The sequence below is a fragment of the Lynx rufus genome, unplaced genomic scaffold (genome assembly GCF_022079265.1).
Source record: "Lynx rufus isolate CCGP_SWC_20201006 ecotype Redwood Valley unplaced genomic scaffold, mLynRuf1.p SCAF_4, whole genome shotgun sequence".
NCBI lineage: Eukaryota > Metazoa > Chordata > Mammalia > Carnivora > Felidae > Lynx > Lynx rufus.
In genome coordinates, this window is record NW_025814856.1 from 92,556,457 (window position 1) to 92,579,595 (window position 23,139).

Sequence of the window (23,139 nt, forward strand, 5' to 3'; positions counted from 1 at the left end):
AATTTTAAGACTTTTACTAAATTTTGAAAGATTGCTTTCTCAGAAGAGGGCAATGATTTAAGATACAGAAGCCACCTAGGGATCCACCAATGGATGAATGGATAAAGGAAGAAGTGATGAATACATATAGTGGAGTATTAGTCAGCCATAAAAATAAATGAAATCTTGCCATTTGTGACAACATGGATGGACCTACAAGGCATTATGTTAAGTGAAATAAGTCAGAGAGTGAAAGACAAATAATACATAATTTTATTTACATGTGGAATATAAAAAATAAAACAAAGAAAACCCAAGACTCTTAAAAACAGGGAAAAAACTGGTGGTTGCCAGAGGACAGGTGGGTGGGAGGATGGATGAAATAGATAAAGGGGATTAAGAGGTACAAAATTCTAATTACAGAGTAAGTCGTGGACATGAAAAGTATAGCATAGGGAATATAAGCAATAATATTGTAATAACATTGCATAATGACAGAGGGTGACTGCACTTATTGTGGTGGACGTTAACTATAATGGATAGAATTGTTGAATTAATATGTTGCACGCTTGAAACGAATGTACCACTGTATGTTAATTATACTCCAACAACAAAAAAAATGGGGAAAAATTTGACCATCATTACCAGTGGGTAAGAAAAGCCTGTTAATGTGTGTTCTCTCTAAAAATTGGACTGTTATCATCTTCACATAAATGATTAGGAAAATATTGACAGGTTGACACATAGATCTTAAGCATTACTATAATCCAGGCAAGATACCATGGTGATTCAGACCAGGATGGTGGCAATAGAAGTCACATTCTGGATATATTTTGAAAACAGAGTTGGCATAATCAACTGGATATGGTATATAAGAGAAATTGAGGAGTCAGTGATCACTCCTTGGTTTTTGGCCAGGGTAACTGGAAAGATGGAGTAGCTATTTATGAAGGTGGGAAGACTATTGGAAAATCGTTTGTCAAGCAAGATCAGGAACTTAAATTTGGATATAGTTAAGTGTGATATGTTTATTTGATAAGGAAGAAATGTTACTATGTGGTTGGAAATATTATTCTGAAGTTCAGAGAATTCTGAAGTGGAGATATAAATCTGAAGGTCATCAACATATACTTGTTATTTAACAGAAGACATTAGGTAAGATCACCATAAGACTAAATATAAAAAGAAAAGGACCACCGACTGAGCCTCAGAGCACTACATTGTTTAAAGATTGGGGAAACAGGAAGAAACTAGCAAAGGAGATTGAGAAACAGCAGCAAGAGAAGTAGGAGAAACACCAGGAGAGTGTGGTGCCTTGTTGGAAATGTAAGGAAATATTTTCAAGAGGACGGGTGATCAATTGTATCAAATGCTGCTTATAGGTCAAATAAGATAAAGACTGGGAATCAGCCATTAGATTTCTACATTTAGTTTAAGGTAAGTAATTTGTGACTTTGTTAAGAGCTGTTTTGGTGAAGTGATATGGTGAAAATCTGATTAGATGGGCTCAAGAGATAGGAGAGGAGAGAAAGGTGGGTATTGACTATGGGTAATTGTCTTGAGTGGTTTTGCTTAATGGACAGAAAGAAATGTAGTAGCAGTTGGATAGGGAAATGATGTTAAGAATTGTTTTATTTGTTTTTGTGAATGGGAGAAATAACAGTTTGTGTGCTGGTGGAAAAGATCTAATAGAAGGGGGGAATTTGATGATGCGGGAAAGGGAACAACATCTGGTGCCATATCCCTTGGTAGGCAAGAAGGGATGGATTGTGGTGCATGAGTAGGGGTGTTGGCTTTGGATAATTACCTGGACAGCTAATTCCTAGACTAGGAGGGAAGTCGCCAGATGGCTTTAAAGGATTCGTTGAGGTCAGTGTTCCTCATTGTAAAGTGAATACAGTCAACATGATGATAGGCTGCTCTTCAGCTTCATTCACTTTCACTGAGTAGGCTGGTGCTGGTAAGGGCTTTAATCAGGATTGGTTTAGTCCAGGGAGAATTATATTGTAGAAGCTGGGTAGGGAAAGTTACAAAGCAGTGAATATTAAGATTGAATTGAAGCTGAGCAAGGAAGGGTGTGAGACATGAGGGTGGTGAGGGACAGTGAAATGGTAGTAAGTTCAGTGGATTATGGATCTCACTGGGGTCAAAGAATTGAAATGGGGTATTGAAGGAGAAAGTTAGATGGACAGAAGTTGCTCAGAGAGTGAGAGCCTTGGAATTTAGAATATTTATATGGTAGGTGAAATGTAGGTGAAGGAATGGAGGAGATCATCAGAGGAGATAAGGTCAGGGAGCTGAGAAGGCAGAATTATAAGGGTCACCTAGGTAAGTATCAAAATCACCAATAATTACAACAGAGTAGTGTTGGAGAGTATGATGAAAACTAGAAGCTAAAATCTCCACAGCAGGAGGGGAGTTGACCAGGAATCAATAAATTGCTATAAGGATCAGTGATAGGTGGTATAGTCTGATGATAGGAGAAAGTGGTGTGATTTTTGGTGGAATGTGCTAGGATGGAATGACATGGCAATGAGAAACATGGAGGATATCTTTCCACATCCCTTTAGTAAGGATGTGCAGCCCCCACTTAAGGGGGTGCAGGAAAAGCAGATCCTATGGTGAAGAGCTGTTCCCAGCGGAAGATGGTGAAGGAAGTGTTAAAGGAAGAGACTGGAGATTTTTCTAATGGCCGTGGGTGAATTCCAGAGGGCATCATTAAAGGGTATCTAGGGTAGAGAGTGTGGGACAAAGTGACAGAGCCCTAAAGGGATTTGAGATCTGGAGATGAGGGATGATTTGGGAGGCTGACAGACATGAGGTGACAGACATGAACTAGGGTAATAGGCCTGAAGTAGGTTAATCTTGATATTTTGGGAGCATATTGCCATGATGAGGCTGTATGGGCTGATGGTAGTAGGTAGATGCTGTCTTCTAGGAACAGGCAGAATTGGGACTCCCACTTGACTCCAGCTTATGAAGTCACATAGGTAGGGGTGGGGAACAGTGAATTTAGCAGTGAGTTCTTCTTTATTACTGACAATGGAGTCTGGCTGAGGGATATGGTCATATTCCCAGAATATGGTTAGTGGAGAAGAAGGAGACAAAGAAGGTAAAGATGTTCATTGGGCAGATGGCATTAGAGAGTTTGAGGCTAGCCCTACATTGTTGAGTATGCTTTTCAAGTAATTAATGTAAAAATGGAAATGTCTAATTAATATACTTTATTTGAACCATATGTAACGATTACAACTTTTTACAAGTACCAAAACCTTTCATTTCTATGGTGCTCATGGGAAATCTAAGTAAATATTGAAGTAAGTCTGTCAATTTTCTTTTTAAAAAATGAGTCCTTGGGCCGCCTAGGTGGCTCATTTGGTTACATGTTGGACTCTTGATCTTGGCTCAGGTCATGGTCTCCTGGTTTGTGAGACTGAGCCCTGCATCTGGCTCTGCACTGACAGCACAGAGCCTGGTTGGGATTCTCTCTCTCTCGCCCTCTCTCTCTGCCCTTCCCCCACTCATGCTCCTTCTCTCTCTCAAAATAAATAAAACTTAAAAAAAAATTTAAAAAAAAATTTTAATGTTTATGTTTGAGAGAGGGAGACAGAGCGTGAGCAGGGGAGGAGCAGAGAGAGAGGGAAACATAGAATCCCAAGCAGGCTCCCGGCTCCCAGCTGTCAGCACAGAGCCCAACGCAGAGCTCGAACTCACGAACTGTGAGATCATGACCTGAGCTGAAGTCAGATGCTCAACTTACTGAGCCACCCAGGTGCCCCCCAGTTTTTTTTAAATGACTCCTTGATTTGGCTTTAATGGAAAAAAAGGCCATTTTTTTTTCTCCCTCTGTTGATTGTGTGCCATTAAGATTCACCAGGGATTTCTTTTTATTGCTTTGCTGCATTGTGTTCCCTAGTATCTTTGGCTTTCAGCGGGGTAATGAGTCACAATTGTCAGAATATACTAACACATTGTTATATTAATATTATTTTGCTAGAATATTTGTAGACTTAGTCTGATTATACTTCAATGCCCTGGTAACATTTTTTGTATGTCAAAATTAGCCTAGGAGATTCTGATTTAGTAGGTGGGTTAGGGGTGGTTCCCAGGCATTAAAAAAATTTTTTTTGTGATTCTGCTGCTAAGCCAGGCTTGGATACCTTTGCCTTAGTAGGAATAAGGATTCTATAAATAAGAAGCAATATTAATAATAGTGCCCAATTCAACTGTCACCTAATCACATTTACTCTAAAGGTCTTAGTCCTTATATGCACACTGAAAGCTCCTTGAAAATTTTCATCAGATTATGACTTCCTCAGTTGAGCATAACTGAAGTAGCCTCACCATTAGGCACAGAGTATACAGAAAATCTCTTGTAAGTGTATAAGCAGGAAAGGAATGTTCATATTTACATTTTGGAAAGGAATAAAATGAAACTTTCATCCAAAAGGCAGATCTTAAGTAAGCTTTTAATTTAGTTGTTTCCCTTTAATTTATTTTAAACAAAATAAGAATTTTAAATACTAGTTATTACATACTGAGGATGTAGGCAACAGTTCTGGCACAAACTAGGGCTGAAGAATGGATGATTAATTCTCAGTGGTATGAATGTCCAGAAAATTTATCTATTTTCTGTAGTGAAGATTCTCAGTGAAGATATTAGTTTTTAAAAAGGATCTAACAGGTTAATTCTTGATTAAATGGGGCAAAAAAAACAAAAGAGAAGATGAATTGGAGGGAGGGAATGCATAAAATGGAGAGGATTGGAAGAGTGTTTTCTTTTTTCCCCTAAGCTTATAGTTTCTTATACCTCTTATGTAAGTTAATGAAATTTGGATTCCTAAACTTTTCATTTTCCCAGTTATGTTCTTCTGAAAAGCTTTGAAACCAAATGAAATCTATTTTTCCATTGTGGCCCATGACCCATAGGGCGTTTCCATATTTTAATGGATGGATTATAGTCATATATGAAAATTTTATGATCCTTTTGTTTTTATTATCCCAAGTAAGTTACACTGGGCTCGTTTGGAGCCTGCTCTAAGGAAAACATGATGTTAATTTTGTGCACTATTAACAATTACTGAATGATGAGAATAAACAGGCATGGTCAGCCTATTGCCTTATAAATTATTATTTTGTACAAATCTGTGGGTTGATTAGGCAGTTCTGTTTCATATAGTATTGGCTGGGGCACTGTTACATCTGTAGGATCCAAAATGGCCTCAATCACATGGTTGGAAATTGGTGCCGCCATTGGCTGGGAATTCAGCTGGGGCTATCGGGTCAGGATAGATGTTGTCCTCTACAAGCATCTTATTATGTGGTTGCTTAGGCTTTCTCACAGCATGATGGCTGGATTCAGAGATTGAAAAATGGAGAATTTTACATGCATGAAAGTAGAAACTGCAAACCTCAGATATCACACGGTATTACTTCTGCCTCATTAGATTTGCTACAGGGCCAGCTCAGATTCGAGGGGAGAAGTGGTCTCCACTTGACTATAAGAGAAGTGACAAATAATTTGTAGACATCTTTTTAAAAAGATTTTTTTAATGTTTATTTATTTTTGAGAGACAGAGCATGAGTAGGGGAGGAGCAGAGAGAGAGGGAGACACAGAATCCGAAGCAGTCTCTAGACTCTGAGCTATCAGCACAGAGCCCTATGCAGGTCTCAAATCCAAGAGCTGTGAGATCATGACCTGAGCCAAAGTTGGATGCTTAGCTGGCTGAGCCACACAGGTGCCCCTAGACATCTTTAATTAACTACAGTCCATCCTTTGACCACATATTATTTACATTTCTCACAAATGCAAAATGCACTCAATTCCTCCAAACATTCCTGAAAAATCTCATTCCGTTATAGCATCAGACTTGAGCTCAGGGCTCTGGTCCTCATCATCTGAATCAGGTTCTGGTATTTAATTAGCTTATTAGATGAAGTAACTCAGGTACAGACCCTTGAACTGAGAAGACAAATGAGCTGTTCCACAAACACTCAAGTTCCAAGGGAGAGATGAGGACAGGATGCCTGCAGTAGATACTCTTGTTTAAAAAGGGAGGAAATAGGAAGTACCTAGCTTTCATGTAGTTGGTTGAAATTCTGATACTCAGCCAGGTTTCCCCTGTTTGGGGAAAGGGAATATGTAGGTTAAGGCTCTGTTCTGCTTCCTGGGGGTGGTTGCCTGTGGTTCTTGGCTGTACTGTTTGAGTCACCATTTCTTTTCCATAAGAAATGGGCCCAGTTTTAATCTAAATATCTTTCTAGGTCTGCTTCCTGACTAAAAATTTTTCATTGACTTTCCATTTTGACCAAAGCTGGTGGTTGTTCTTTTGGTGGGTTCTGTGTGAATTCATCGAGATTTACCCCATTGGACAAAACCATAGCCACACCTCATTTGGGGGGGAGGCCCTTCCCTATTTTTGACTTTGAGTTAAGATGCTATAGGACAGTGCTTTTAAGATTCTTGGAAACTCTTTTGTGTATCTGAGCTTCTGGTAGGTAGGCCCTGGAGAATCTTAGAAACTCTTATATAGGTGATATAATCCAGGTAAAACAGCCCTAAGTCTTTCTGAGGTCTTAACAAAGGGTCTTACAAATGCATCTTTGATTTGATCTTGACCTTGAGGTCACATTTTACTGGTAGTACCTTAGATTAGAGCTTTGCTCTAAGGCTGTTATTTTGAAAATCTAATGCTGGTTCAGATTTCTTCATTCATTTGTTTCTTCCTTTGGTATTTTTAGTGGGAATACTGTAAATGATATGTCCTTCTCAGTATATCACTTCAGGAAGCACATGATTTTGGTTTTTTCCATTAATGATGATGTTAACTGATCACTTGATTAAGGTGACATGCCCCAGTTTTCCTCACTGTAAATTTATTACTAGGGTACATTTTGAATGTAGAATTGAATATTGGGATTTGGCTGATAGAGTTATGCTTTAGCCATGTTGAGTTTGAGATGCCTCTTTGACATCCTTGTACAGGCTGGTTTAGAAATAGGAGTGCCAGTTGGTCTGTTGATTGGAAAGGTGAAGTAGTCTTTTTATGTCTCCATTTTCTCAGTGAATACAGAATTGAGGTCATCAACAGAGAGTTATGATGAAGGAATACTTTGGAGAGAAAGGCTTGGAAGGGTCCTCTTAGAGTTAATTGATTAGTGGATTGATGGGCAGTGTTGTGCTGAGGGACCACTTGATAATTGTGGTCATAAATTCAACATATCACCATTCGGGATGTTCTGCTTTTTGAGGACAGACTTTGACTATTGGAAGAGGTAAGTTTTGCCACAGTTGAGGTTTGGCCAAGTGAGCATAGTGGAGAGAGCAGAGCAAGAGAAGTATGGAAGTTTAGAGTGTATATAAGGGGGTGATTATCATGACAGAGCATGGAATATGAGTTAGATTAGATGGACAGGAGGGAGGTAAAGGACAGTGAAAAATCAGTAGGTAGGGTTCATTGTTTAAAAGTCTCCAGGGGCTTCTGGGTGACTCATTAGATTTGATGTCCAACTCTTGGTTTCCGCTCAGGTAATGATCTCGTGGTATGTGAGTTTGAGCCCCACATCGAGCCCTGTGTCAGGCTTCACTCTGACAGTGCAGATCCTGCTTAGGATTCTCTCTCTCCCTCTCTCCCTGCCCCTCACCCCCCCCCCCCAAATAGGTAAATAAACTTTAAAAATAAATAAATGCCAAAGAATTAAGTGGAAGTTTAAGGGAAAGATGGCTAGGAGACGGTGAATAGGGAATGGGGTGTTTGGAATCAGGATGTGGGAGGGATTTCACACATATTCTGGTTTAATACCTACCAACTTCATATTATCTCCATAGACAAATTATGTTTATAAAGATTAAATAACTTGACCAAGGTCACACAGCAAATAAATGACAGTTTGGATAGGAAGTCAAAATACTAGTTTCATATTTAAACTCCAGAATCTTTGTACTTTACCAGCTGCCTCTAATTCATGACAGTTGCCCACTAGACAAAGAGTAATCATTATTATGACTGAGAACGTTTACGCTGTATTTGTTTTGCTTTCTTTAGGCTTATTAAGGTATGCAAATTTAAAAAAAAGGCCTCAGACTACATTTCTAATTTTGAAAACATCTCTACTTTCTTTGTAAAACAAGTGGCCTTTATAATTTGATTGAAAATGATTTTCAGTTTTCATCTTTCAAAATTCACAAGTTAGCATTCACACATCAGTTTCGAGTAAGCTGTTAACATAGAGTAAATTTTACCTTCTCACTTTACAGTAAAATAAAATTTCCCAATGTTAAGGAGATTCCCCATTTTCCTGCACTTGAGATTATTTAAATAGATCCCTGCTTAACTGTAAACAATGTCGATCTGAGGAAAGGAACTTAAGGTAATTTTTATTATCTCTAATTAGGAGGCTTCAAGAAAATTTGCTTAGGGTCTAAGTAGACGGTAGTCAAGATTTTATGCTTTAGTGGAGGAAAAGTGACATTTTAAATATAAGGTTTTTCAGCCTAATAATTAAAATAGCAATTCTTAGCAGACTTCCACAATACTGCAAACAAACAAAACCCAATTGTCAGGGCTGTTTTTAGTTTAAATTATATGGAACCCCTTCCAACAATACCTGTAGGTATAGAGCTACATAATTCCTGAGCAGGGAGTTTTCTTTGCTGTAATTACATTCGTGTGGTGACTCATAAACTCTCTTAATTTCTAGATTTTATAATTGAAAAGAAAATATTCCCTTGAACTTTGAAAACCTGGAAGATTCAAAAGTTGTTTTTCAGAAATTATTGTGATTATTACTACTATCACAACTTCTCTAAGTGATATTGTACCTAGTTGCTTTTGATCTCACTCGTGCTAGGGGGTTTACTCAGGTGACTGATGGAGAAAGGATCCCACCAGTACTCAGCAGCAGGGCTGTGCTGTTCTGGGTCCCGGGACTTAAGCAGCAGAGATCTGGGGCTTTTCCTCTGGTATTCACCACCAACACAACTCTGTTTCTCTCAAATGTCTGCTTATTTTTGACTTTCTGCTTCTCTTTCCTTGAATTATTTTTTTGTGTGTATGCATTTATTTGTTCAGATTCCCAAGGGAAGGAATAGTTTCTGCTAATAAACACTGCCTGGGTATGGCAGTTTTTCTCTCCCACTTCTGGGGAGGTTGTTTGAGACCGATACAAGGTTGGGGGACAGTCCCTTGTAGACATCTGGCTGGTATCTTTCCTGTTCGGGGTATGGTCACGCCTAAGAGGGTGAGATGTGGATGCTTGCACAGTGACATATATTGCTTGAGGCAGATTTTTATCATGCGGCTTTACTTTTGTTAGAAGGCCTTGGAGATTTGTGAAATACTATCTGATAACCCCATAATAAGGGGAAAAAAAAGCAAGCAAGAAATAAAAGAAAGACAACTGTTGGTTGGGTGTTCAACAGACACTCTCTCCACCACCATCCTTCCCCCTAACATTATTCAGCTCTCTCTTGGGTAGTCATGATATACATGCCAGGCTTGGGAGAAGGAGAACTTGATTGTTCAAAGACAAATTTCCCAGTGAAAAGATTTGTTTTGGCAAGGCCCAGTAAGGTAATTCTGGAAAAACATGTTTGAGAAGATGAATGCTAGGGGCTTTTTGTGACGTTTACTGACTCTTTTAAGGAAATACAGTTTGTTTGTTTGTTTTTTAACGTGGGATATTTTTATCTGTGTGAGATGCTTAGAATTGCAGTAGCCATGTTAGGGTCATGAAGGAGCCAGTTAAGAGAACAGATCACTCACTATACTGATGGCAGAACAGAAGGATGAACTTATGCCTGGTCACACAATTGTGCTGAGCCACCACACAAGCTAACTCTGGAGCTGCCTTGTTGTCTGGTGGGAAGTTACTTTGTTGCAATGGTAGTCTACAAGTATACTACCAGGCAAGCTAGCCCCCATACGCCAAATTAAAATCTTCAGGTCACATGGTTTGCTGAATTAATTTTAAGGACCTGGTGACAAGCAAGAGGATCAAGAAATGGGTAGGTTAGCACACTTACGTTAGGGTGCAAGTTGGATGGAAGAATCACTCCGGCTAATCCTCGGGTACATGGTGTTCATATGTTCTGCTTCTCTCTGTGCTGCATCTATCTTCTCTACTGATGATGTGGTTTCAAGGACTAGAGGTGAGGTTTTGGCAAGCTCCATAGGTGAAAGGTAGTCCAAGTTAATGATACCTGTTTGCCGTATCTGAATTACACAGGGACAGTATGCTTGGTCGGGGGTTGTAAATTGCTGGTTAGCTTGATGGTCAGTCATGAATTCTCTTTGTATTTTGGGGGCAAAGAAAACATGAGGCAGAAATGGATGTCAGCAGTGTTTCTTAACCAAAGCTATTTTAACCGTGAGTGTACATTGGCAATATTGGGAGACATTTTTGATAGTCATGACTATCGTGTGTGTCTGCGTGATGCTACTGGCACCTAGTGGGTAGAGGCCAGGGATGCTGCTAAACATGTGACAGTGTATAAGACACCCCCCAAGACAAAGAATTATCTGGCTCTAAATGTCAGTAGTATGGAAGTTGAGGAGCCATGGGTATTGAATGAAGACCTCATAAATAATAAGTGTTTATGTATAGTGTATCGTGGATATTTAGTATCCTTTTTTGTATATTTATTATATCATGAACATTTATCACCCAGGTGCCTCATGAACATTAGGTATCTTTTGGTCATCCATCCCTTTCTATCAGTGTGTAACACACACATGATCTTCTTAGTTATACTTTACACATCCTTTGCATTCTGGCGCATCTAACACAATTTTGTTTACTAGTACTTATCTATATTTAAGACATCTAAAATGTGTTTGCATGTATTTTATGAACTCCAGATTTATTCATCTAACATCTGGAGATTTGCAAAAGCATATTCACATTACACCTGTCCTGGAATTTCTAACAAGAAATAAGATATAAATGTCCTGATTGTTTAAGCCATTTTTAGTTGTGTTTTCTGCATCTTGCAGCTTAGAGCATCCTAACTGACTCCCCCATAACATCAATAGGAAAATAAATTACAAAGATATATGAAACAAGGACTTAAGCTATGATTATAGGTTTCCAAAATGGCAATGTAAGGGTCAGATGCTGGAGGAAATTGATGATGGTGCCTGGATTAATATAACACATGTTTGATCAGTCTGTTTACATTTCAAGCAACTGTAGACAGGGTGCTTATCACAGCAGACCTCTGTGCTCAGAAATTCACATTTTTGAAATGATTGGGACAATTTTGGCATGGTGACCTTCAGAACACTGTGAAAAAGATTATTTAGTTGGTTGAATGTCTATTAATACATTTAGAAATTTATAGCTTCACAATTATTTTTACTTAATGTTATTATTTATTTATTTATTTATTTATTTATTGCTTTAAAAATCTTCAGACTTTATGACTTGTTATAGAAGTTGTATCTTGAGGCACCACCATTAAAGGGGAATTTTTTTCATATATATGGAATTAAAGAGAAGCATATTTAAGATAATGTAAGCATGTTTAAATTATACAAGAAGGTTGTTTAGGAGAGATTTCAAAAAGAATTATTTAAAATTTCTGAAAGCACATTCCTTCTCATTTCTTCTACCTTCCTTTGCCCCCTTTTTAATGCTTTTTGTGATGGAAAGGATTATTTTGTTAGATTAATATATCAAACTTTAAAAATGGTCAAGTACAGTAGCAAATCAGAACTATTTAATAAAAACTAAAGTAAAACCAGGAAGAATAAGATGTCTTGCAAATAACGGTGTGCTTATGGTAGTTTCCGAGACCTGTTGAACTTGATCAGTGGCATTAGCTCTGCTGCAATGGGTGACAGGTGATTTAACCTCATATTTTTTTAGAAGTCCAGGTGTGTGTGTGTGTATGTGTGTGTGTGTGTGTGTGTGTGTGTGTATGTGTGTGTGTGTGTGTGAGAGAGAGAGAGAGAGAGAGAGGGAGAGAAAGAGAGAGAGAGTGTGTTTGTGTGTGTGTGTGTGTGTGTGCGTGCGTGTGTGTGTAAGAGAGAGAAAGAAGGAGAGGGGGAGGGATACAGAGAGAGACCTGTAAAGTTTTCTTTTTGTATTCAAATCTGAGTTAAAAATCAGAAAGCTGATATATGTAAACTTGGTGACTTTCAAGTGATTTATACTCTCAGGGTCCTTTTTAATCACCATTTCTATCTGTTACAGCGATTTGCTGTCCTCTGAATACGTAGAGAGACATGTTGAACATGGAGGGAAGACTGTGGAAGTTAAAGTAAGTAAGATTGTCTCCCTCTGGCGGAGATTTTTTGAAAATTGTTAAAATATTATGATTTTAATTTTCAGTGAAACTTCTAATGTACAGTTTTGGGGTTTCTGTATTTCGGCATTTTTCAACTAAGTGTATCACCCGCTTGTGAATAAAACCTTTAGTTACCAGAAAAAGGATTCTTAGTGTGCTATAGGAATTGTGGGAGTTATGTTTTATGGGATTGATACAAGGGTTGTGTGGGATTAATACAATGCAAGCGTTCTTATTTAGAATATGTCACAGAAAGTAATTCCTGAAATTTGCCCTTTAAGGTTAGCCCTGAGAACCAAAAGGTGAAATCTTGGTTCCAGGGTAGGTATGTGACTTTGCGTTCAGTTGGAAAAGACATTCCCCTGGTAAAATGATAAATTTATTTGGTGTTCAGGGTAGTCCCAGGAGGTTTTAAATCCCTGGAGAGAGAAATCTCAGGATATTGTTCTTTTTTTTTTTTTTAAGTTTATTTATTTATTTTGAGAGAGAGACAGAGAGAGACAGAGAAAGTGGGGGAGGGAGAGAGAGAGAGAGAGAAAGAGAGAGAAACTGAGAGAGAGAGAGAGAGAGAATCCGAAGCATGCTGTCAGCGTGGAGCCAGATGTGCGGCTCGAACTCACGAACCATGAGATCATGATCTGAGCCGAAATCGATAGTCAGTCAAAAGTTGGACACTCAAGCAGCTGAGCCATCCAGGTGCCCCGGGATATTGATTCTTGTCAAGTAAGCTCTGAAGAGATGCCTTGTAAATAAAATCCTCCTCCAGTTGCAGACATAGGCATGTGTATTTTTTTCTGGTCTACTGGTGATGATGTAATCTGAGGGTATGTGAGACCAAATTCCACCCAAAGGTTTTTTTTAGGCTCATTTTTTTTTTTAGGCTCATTTTGTAGTATTATAAGTTTTGGCTAAGTGTTTATTTTCTTCCGAAAAGAGTTCAGACTACCTATTTGCCTTGTCAGAATTATAATACCATTTATATATATTTGTTTTCTTTTTCTGAATATACATTTGATACAGACTCGTTTTAGAAAACTTACAAGTAGAGAAAAGTAAAAATAAAAATGAAAACTCACTAAAATTCATCACTGAGGTAAACTTTGTTTTAATTTTATTGTATTTTCTTTTAGTATTGTTTTGCCCTGTGCACATATTTATATTTTAATTTTTTGTATATTTGCTATCATATACATCTGCAGTATTGTATCTTGCTTTATAAGCAAAATTTCTATATCATGTATAGATATCTTTGATAAAGACTAAAAACAAAATATGTTAATTTTTACAAGTGAACTAATTTATAATAATTATGCCAGTCCTTCCAGAAAGTTATTCTAAACTTGTTAAGGCTGACAAATGGAATGGTTGGTTGATTTATTTCACTGCCTTTCTGCAGAAAGGACGTCAGGATGCTTCCAGGCATGACACAGGAGAATGGTGCCATGTTGCTTATAGTTGGAAAAAATTACCTAGATTTAGAATCTCTGGGCTTTTATTCTCTTTCCCGTTGCTTGGCTTTACTTCCCTATTTTGTATGTTGCTTTTCTGAATGCAGAGTATTTGTTATTGTTAAATTAAAGAGGAAAAGAAACAGGCAGTTCACTATTTCTATTTATGCCTGTCAGTGGAATGATGAAATGCAAATATGAGCATGGAGGGCAGATCAAGCAAAGAGCCATCTGCTGTTGCTCCAGTAATGTCCCTTTTCAGGAAACTTGTACTTAATCAACAGAGCGTACTCCACTCTGAGATCATTAGGCTCCATGGGTATATATAACATTCAGAGCACTGACTTTCTGCACGATCTTTGCTGATTTTCCAGTCTGAGAATTTCATTTTCTTTGTTTGATGGTTGCCTAAACCCCAACCCTATTAAACCAGGGAAATAATAAAATCCAACCTTCATTTAAACCCTTGGGCCAGAAGACGTTTCTCCCTTTCAGAAAACCACTTGGATCTCACCCATCACCTCCATTTGTGTCTAGTCCCTTTAAAAACCTAACTCAAAATTCTCCTCTGGGTTTTTTCCAGAAACCACACTGAAAGCTCTGAATCCTGCCCCATCAATTCAGTCAGTAGCCAGTTATTTTCCTGCTGGTTCCCTCGTGTCTTGCCCTTTGTGCTTAGCTCATTGGGGTGTTTCTTTTTAACGTAATCTGTTCTCTTTTCTTTACTAATGACTCAGAATTTTCTTAAGCTTTTCTTTTCACTGTACATTATGAGTCAACTAAAATTGTAAAATTGTAACATTTTGTATTTCTTTTTCTTCTTTCTACTACCTTTTAAAAAAATTTTTTTTCTTATGCGCTGTACTAGTTTGCTAAGGCTCCCATAACAAAGTACCACAGAGTGGCTTAAACAACAGAAATGTATTTTCTTACAATTCTGGAGGCTGGAAGTTCAAGACCAAGGTGTCAAATGGGTTGGTTTCCTCTGAGGCTTGTAGATGGTGCCTTCTCCATATGGCTTTACGTGATTTTTCCTCTGTGTATATCTGTTCTCCAGTTTCTTCTTCTTAAAAGGACATTCATCATGTTGGATTAGTGCCTGCTCTTAACAACCTCATTTTAACTTAATTACTTCTTTGAAGACTATCTTTACAGTCTGAAATAGTAGGGAGTTAGGACTTCAACATAAGAATTTCAGGGGAATACAATTAAGCCCATAACACCTTGCCTAAGAGCTCTATTTGGTTTGGTTTTGTTTTTAAATTGGCTTTGCTTTTGGAAGTGAAATAAATGAAGGGTATGAAATCAAGACAAAACTCTACTTCTTTAAAAAATTTTTTTAAACGTTTTTATTTATTTTTTAAGAGACAGAGCATGAGTGGGGAAGGGGCAGAGAGAGAGGGAGACCCAGAATCCTAAGCAAGCTCCAGGCTCCAGGCTCCAAGCTGTTAGCACAGAGCCCAATGCAGGGCTTGAACCCACAAACTGCGAGATCATGATCTGAGCCGAAGTCGGATGCTCAACCGACTGAGCCAACTGGGTGCCCCAAAACTCTACTTTTTTGATGACATAAAACCAAATTCATTTATGCCAGATATAAGCAATGAGTAGACATCAATCTGATAAATAACTGCTCACGTGTCATGGAACCTTTATTTGTGAGACTCAGGTACAATGCATTTATTTAAGTGTGTGAGTATGACTGTGGGAAAGGAATGTATTTGCATGGAAAAGTACATAATAGCTACTTTGGCAAATCTTTTAGATTCCGATTATATTTTTCAAACCTTTTTTTTTTCCAAACATTTTTTTTCTAATATATAACACTGGCACGGAAATTACTAAGGTGAATACTCTATAACCACTATCCAATTCAAGAAATAGAGCTTGACCAGCTCTTCTGTGTGATACTTCCCAAAGCTGAGCTCCTCCTGCCTCCTCTTATAGACTTGTAAATACTATTGTGACTTTTCTGGTTTTATTTATTGTTTTATTACCCAAGCATGTATCCCTGTAGTTTAATTTTGCCTAAGTTTTTTAAATGATTTTTAAAAAGTCTCTTTTAATCCATTGGTTTCCCCATATCTTTCTCTTTTTACAACAAATTTGTTTCTTCCACAGATAAATTGTTGATCTTGTGTGTTTTCTCACAGTCTGGATTTTGCTGTTGACTGCAGTTTTATATTTAGAGTAAAATGAAATATGTGTCAGTGATCTTTCCTTAAGATAGTAATGTGTATTGTCTGCAAAGACATTCTATGCCTTGTCAAAGGTGGTTTTATTCTGGTCAGATAGATACAGAATCCTGATTTTAAAGTTTTTTAAAAAACTTTTCTTCAAAGGTTACAAAGATAAAGGCTTTAGGCAGAAAAAAAATATTTTTGTACCTTTAATAAGACATATTAATCTCATCTTTCACTTAAATTTATTTCCATTTCATTTAAAAATTAAATTCTAAATTTGCCCCTTAGCTTAGAGAGAACTTTTATGTGTTTAATATGAACTTTTAAAAGAATTTTAAGGGGCGCCTGGGTGGCTCAGTTGGTTGAGGGTCCTACTTCAGCTCAGGTCATGATCTCGCAGCTTGTGGGTTTGAGCCCTGCATCAGACTCTGTGCTAATGGCTCAGAACCTGGAGTCTGCTTCAGATTCTGTCTCCCTCTCTCTCTGCCCTTCCCCCACTCATGCTCTGTCTCTCTCTGTCTCAAAAATAAATAAAAAACATTTAAAAAGAATTTTAACAGTAAGCTTCAACTGATCAGAGTATCTTGGGAACAAAATCTTTTCATTTTGACTGTGAAGAACTGTATATCTAGATTCTTGAGACAAAGTAAATTAGGATTGATGAGCAGCAGCAAATGAGTGTACACTGTGCAGCTCACTGTTTTATTGTTAGCTAGCGTTTTTGTCTTGAAAGCTGCCAATATTCAGCTTAATTGGTTTCCAGTTATATAGACTCTGGTTAATCAGTGTTATAATACTAATAATCATGGTATTTATTGCTTGTGATGTGACAGGCACATGAACTTATATGTATTTGGTGTTCAAAATGACCTGTGATTATAAATATAATTATTATGACACTTGACAGGAAACTGAGGTATATAGAGGTTATGTAACTTGCTGAAATCAACACAGTGAAAAGTAGTAGAGCCACAATTGAAATCTAGGTTATTTAACTCCCGAGCTGACTCTTACACCATATTATCTACCATATATTCTATATTATGTAAGAGAGGATAGCCATGAAAACTGAAATGTATTTAATTTGGACTGATTTTATACATACCTAATTCATTTTGGAGGTACCTAATGACTCCTTTATAGTCTTATCCTTAACCTGAAGTGGTGGTCTACTCAAAGACCTTTCAAGTATTTCTCTCAAATTTGGTGTGTGTTAGGGTAGTTTTTCAGTTATGTCATTTGCCTTGTGCAACATATGGTAAAGACACATCTAGTACAAAGCCTGTTTTACTTATCACATCTCAGGAAAATCACCATAGTAGGAATTTTGGATCATTAGGAAAGGAATGGTTCAATTCTTTATATCTATCAAGAATATATATAGATGTGGAATGGGGCAGATTTCCTTTGGGTGAAAAAGAATAGTTATCTTGGTAGAGATATGATTTATTGTATTTATTACCTATGAAAGACCATGACCAGTCATCAGTATCATTTGTTATAACAATATTTTTTTGGTTAGATTTTTTGATGTCTTATAAGCAAAAGTAATAGCTGCTAAGTATCTAATTAGCTCAAATTATTTCTAATATACTGTATGTGAGCACTCCCAGCTTGTCTTTGGATCAGGATCCTAATGGCTATGTACAGAATGCTCATTATACAGCATTGACTTTGTCAATCAACTGGTTACTGTCCATCATTTAATTGAATTGAGGGCACTCAAGGATCATTGTCTCAGTTTATGCCCATAGTGGCAGTAAAAAGATAGTAAGAAAGCAGAGGAGTGTGGATCAAGGTTGAGTGTACAAGTGGGTAAAGGAATTGCTGTGTGTTGGGGTGCAGGTGCCAGAGGAAAAAGTGTTTACCTGAGGGCAGGAAAGGTTATTGTGACTCGAGGAAACCTTTTACTGTAAAAGAATGATGGTGTAATTCTCATTAAAAATACTTCCTAAGGAGGGCCTTAGTTGGTTGAGTGTCAGACTCTTGATTTCAGCTCAGGTCATGATCCCCGAGTTGCAGGATCAAGCCCTGTGTTGAACTCTGCACTTAGCGTGGAGCTTCTTTGGGATTCTCTCTCTTTCCCTCTGCCCCTCCGCCCTGCTCTTTCTCCCTTTTTCTTTAAAAGAAAAATTTAAAAATAAATAAATAAAATACTTTCTAAGAAAATTGAAATGGCTAATGTTACTTCTGGAAATAGAATATCAGTAAAGTTGATATAGAAGCAAGGAGAAAGCCTGAGTTTTTCTACCGTAGTTTTTCTCCTGCTGTTCACATCATCTTAGCTCCCTGGGGTTGAAGCTCCATGAAAGATTAACAGCACAGAGTGGTACCATCTACCAGCAGATACCTGTGCTACAGGCAGAATCTCTAGATGCCTTTTGCACTCATTTTTATAAGTCAATTTCTAGCTCATTCTTCTTTCATAAAGAAGAGATTAACTTGTTTTTTAATCCTGCCTTTAATCTTTTTGTTTTCCACAATGAATGTGTCAAAGATAGGAAAAAAGCTTCTAGTGGAAAATAGCTATAAGAGATCACTTAGAAAATATTAAATGTGATGACCATCAGGGCAACATATACCTTCCTGGCTTATGCTAACTTTGTAGTTCCTTTAAGCCTGAATGGTATCCATAAAAAATTCCTTGTTATTTTGAATTATTTTCAAGCTTTCTCATGTTTCATTTTCTGACTTCTCCACGATGAACATAATGTTCGACACTTGAATAGTTTAAAAAGCCTATAATGTATTAAATAAATGTTTCTTAAGATATCTTTTAACTTGTTTTGTTTGCAAAAAACTACCCCCCCAAATAATTATGTGTTGCTATAAAATATTGTGGACTGCTTTCTTAAGTAAAAAATGTTCTCAGTTTGTCATTAGTAGAAGGATTTAGTCTATTTAAAATATAGATTATAGTTCAGTGACTGCATTCTGCTTCTACTTTTTATTTTAATGACAAAAGCTTAACATATCCTTTTATGAGAGAGATTTTTCTTGAATTCATTGCATGCAATTGAGTAGTGCGTAAATGCTTGAACTATTTATTTTTTGGCCATGGGAACACAAAAATTGCTATTTAACTGCCAAAGTGTCATTATATATATTTATTGCAGCAGAAAAGATGAACAAAGGGGTTAATCTGTTTTTGCTTATTCTGAGTATCAAGTTTCCTTATTGATTCTCAAAACTGCATTACTGTTCAGAATCCTGGTTCTTTCTATAGAAGGAAGAAGAAAGAGTAAGTGATTAAGAAGAAAAGGAAAACCAGGCTTGGGTGTGCAGTAAATTTTGCTGCATGCATTAGTACAGGGCCCTCTATACCATTGCTTCAGTGATGAATCTTCTGAAATGGAGACTTGTGTTTTTTTCAAGTAGCTTTTAGGTGATCTCTTTGTTTTGAGGCTGTCTTTGACATGAAATGCAAGCAACAGCCACTGTTGCCAAGTGATCTACACAAAAGCTTTTTAAAATATTGTTTTCCGTTTTTGTTTTTGTTTTTTTAGGAGGACAACTCAACAACAGCATTTCTCTTCCAAAATGTGTCTGTTTACAACTTTCCTTCACATTTGAGGGACATGCTTTCTATCTTGAATTCTCACTACAGTAGCTTTTTTGGAGCTTCTTGGATAAGGGAGTAATACTTAGTTACCTAGACGGTAATTAAGTCACATGATCTGGAAAGATGCTTTTAGAGAGGATTTTTTTTTTAATGGATCTATTTATAGAAGTTTTCATGTAAGCTCTTAGTTGTATCACCTTTGATTTCAAATACAAGGTTCAGGCATTTCCCCTGGCTCTGTGGAAATGGAGAAGGCCTTTATCTAGTAAAGTAACTTGGTGATGTGCATTTTAAGGATGGCTGAGGGGCAGACTATCAATCAAAGACCCTTAGTTGGTCCTTTGGGGGGGTTCCTGCTGCCATGGTAACTGGGATTATTTTTAAAAAAACAGTTCTATTGAGATACAGTTCATTTACTATAAACTGAAGTGGTTTTTGGTCTCAATTTTGTCAGGGAGGTTTTTTTTGTTTTTGTTTTTTTAACCAAATGTGTGTAAATAGAGTTGATTAAAATTATTACAAACAATTTAGTGAAGCATTGATAGTATGTTTGGCAGATGCAGCTACCCATATGTCAGAATCTGTATTTATGTTCTTGTTGCTAGATTTTCTGGGAGATTTAGGCTAAGGACTTTTCACCACTGAGTCAAAACTCTGTGAGCAAAACCCTAGGTACAGGATGAAGGTCAGTTTCAGGGACAGGTGTTACAGGTTGTGCAGGTACCTCACACAGGTTCTCTTTACCAGGGAGGAGATTTTCATATGTCATATATATAGACGTGATAACTTTTTACACTAATGAACACCAAGTTCAGGGGTGCCTGGGGGGCTTAGTCAGTTAAGCATCCAACTCTTGTCGGCTCAGTTCATGATCTCACACTTCATGAGTTTGAGCCCCACATTGGGCTGTCTGCTATCATCACAGAGCTTGCTTCAGATCCTCTTTTCGTCCTCTCTCTGTCCCTCCCCTGCTTGCTCTATGTCTCAAAATAAACAAAATTTTTAAAAAAATAATAAAATAAAATAAAAACCAAGTTCACCACAAATACACAATTAAAAAAAATTTTTTTTAATTTATTTTGAGAGAGAGAGAAAGAGAGAGAGCACATGTGCATGCAAGCAGGATGGGGTCAGGGTAGAGAGAGGGAGAGAGAGAATCCTAAGCAGGCTCCATGCTCAGTGCAGTCCCACATGGGGCTTGATCTCACGACCGTGAGAGCACGACCTGAGCCAACCACAAGAGTTGCACACTCAGCCGACTGAGCACCCAGGCAACCCACAAATACGTGATTTTTAAAATTAGATGACTTCAAGAAATTTCTTCTCTGTTGTCTGAGACAGGTTAGCCATGATGTAACATCAGTCTGACTAGTAGTAAAACCTGAATGACTTTTAAAGAATTATTGATCTACATATTTTTCTTATGCATGAATATTTAGTTACCAGATGCATTTTATTATATTCAATGATTTCACTAGCCTATGACTGCTGACATAGCTAATTTTTTTTAAACCTGAGGATATAAGAATCCTCCAAGAATGAGATCTAGACTTTCTACAAAATATGTATATAAGTAAGGTTAATCTTCCAGCAATTTAATAAGAAGTTATTGAATTGAATAATAATGGGGGCTGGTAGTGGTATTCAATTCTAGGATCTCCTGGTTTAGAAATGATTCTGTAACTGCAACTAGAGACAGCACAGGGAAACCTTGTGCTTCTGGTCCAGAGTTGAGCTGTTGCTCATTTTTAAATATTTTAATCTCCAAATAGTGAATTATATTGAAATGACGACTCCTTAATTTTCTCTGTTACTAGTGCAAGAACCATATATCCTCATATAAGTATTTTGAATTGTGAACAAAAGTATAGCTGGAAAAGCCATCTATTTGATGGTTAATGTTTGTGAATCCTAGTCAGCTGGCTTTGTTGATTGATAATTACCATATGTTGCTTTCCTGTATAAAGTCTATGTTTTCATTGCTATCTGCAGGACTCAATCTTTCTTCATGGCAAATTACTGCTGCCAGTGGTTTTAATGTTAGCTGCTTGCAAGAGTTAACCAATTCTCCTTAAAAGCCAAACTCATTTTGCTTCCTTAAGGCTATTGGTAGCATGTTCTTTCCAGCTAACTGTACTCACCTTAATGGAATTGAAAAATAAAATGCCTAGCTGTGCTTCTGTTTTATATCATTCTCAAAATTCTGCATTTTTGCAAATGAATAATTATTACCCCATGGATAATTGTACCATCAGGGATTTTTTGTTTTAAGCGATCTGTACCTCTTTGAATCATATTGATATTCTGATGGGATCAATACTGGTAACTGGACTGAGGAATAATAAGATTAGAAGTACTGGTGGCAGTTGAAGAAATAGCAGATGGTGGTGTGGTACTAACTATGTGCTGGATACTAGTCTAATAAAAATTTCATATACGCTAAGTTATGTATCCTCCAATAGTACCATTGCTATCCTCATTTTGCAGTGAAGAAACAAAGACACAGAAAGTTTGATAACTAACTTGCCCAAGAATTTAAATCCAAGTAGTCTGGTGCCAGAATTCCTACTATTTTCCACTATAGTCTACTTTCTGTATGGAAACAAATAATAACAGAGGAATCAGAATACAAATATTTAAGTTATAACACTTCAGTTTACCATTTGCAATTACCTCTCCATTGGCACTTGTTTTAGTAAGCCATACAGTGAAGATGTAATCATTTGGTTTAGGTGAATTTCAGTTATTCTAAATATAAAATTTCTGTTCTAAAGAAGACCAAATGCCTTCTAAGGAAGCCCTGTTTTTTTAGCCATTTTCCCTTGGGGTTTATTTACTTATTAAAAACAATTTTTTTTTAGTGTTTATTCATTTTTAAGAGACAGAGCGTGAGCGAGGGAGGAACAGAGAGGGAGACACAGAATCCAAAGCAGTTTCCTGGCTCTGAGCTGTCAGCACGGAGCCCGACACGGGGCTCAAACTCAAGAGCCATGAGATCGTGACCTGAGCCGAAGTCAGATGCATAACCGACTGAGCAAACCAGGTGCCCCATTCTCTTGGGATTTATTTTTAACTATTCTTTGTTCTCCATAGAGGTTAGACTATCATTCAGTATAGGAATTTGCCAAGGCTGCTAAATTATAACCCTTTGAAATATGTTACTGTCTTGCACATGGCAAACACATGGCTGGGCTCTTATGCCCATCTTATGCCTATGTGTAAATTTATTTGCATCTGGAGGAAATGTGAAGTTCTATGGACAAGAGTAACTAAGCCGAAACATATCATCATCGTGCCAAGAGACTAGAAGATATTTGATTATATTTCTGCCAGCCTGCTTCAAAATACCCATTCCCTTTTCTTTCCCCATGTGTGTGCACCCACACCCACACGCCACCCCCTCCCCCCCATGGAAGAGTTAAAGAGTTACACAAATTTAATTTAAAAATTCTAAAGTGTTTGTTTCTTCCTTACATGTGATATTTATTCTGGGTATGTTTCCTAACTTTATTTTTTAGCCACAGCTAGTCTCTATTTTAGTATCCTTTTGATGAGCTGGACAGTGTGTGCATTTTTCCCTTGGCAAGCTTATGCAGACATATGCTCCTCTGCCATCTTGTAATCAGTGTGGTTTCAGGAAGGTCTCACATTTCACGATTTGATTCTCTTTGCATTAT

The 23,139-nt window shown here is 37.3% G+C and overlaps 1 protein-coding gene across 12 annotated transcripts in view; it reads left to right on the forward strand.

Moving 5' to 3' along the window:
- ADAM22 (ADAM metallopeptidase domain 22) overlaps positions 1-23,139 on the forward strand; it is a 229,916-nt gene that overhangs the window by 110,753 nt on the left and 96,024 nt on the right. For all 12 annotated transcript variants that reach the window (XM_047097037.1, XM_047097041.1, XM_047097040.1 and 9 more), the window contains exon 4: positions 12,176-12,242. In XM_047097037.1, coding sequence (XP_046952993.1) covers positions 12,176-12,242 — 67 coding nt within the window. The remainder of the gene's footprint in view (positions 1-12,175; positions 12,243-23,139) is intronic.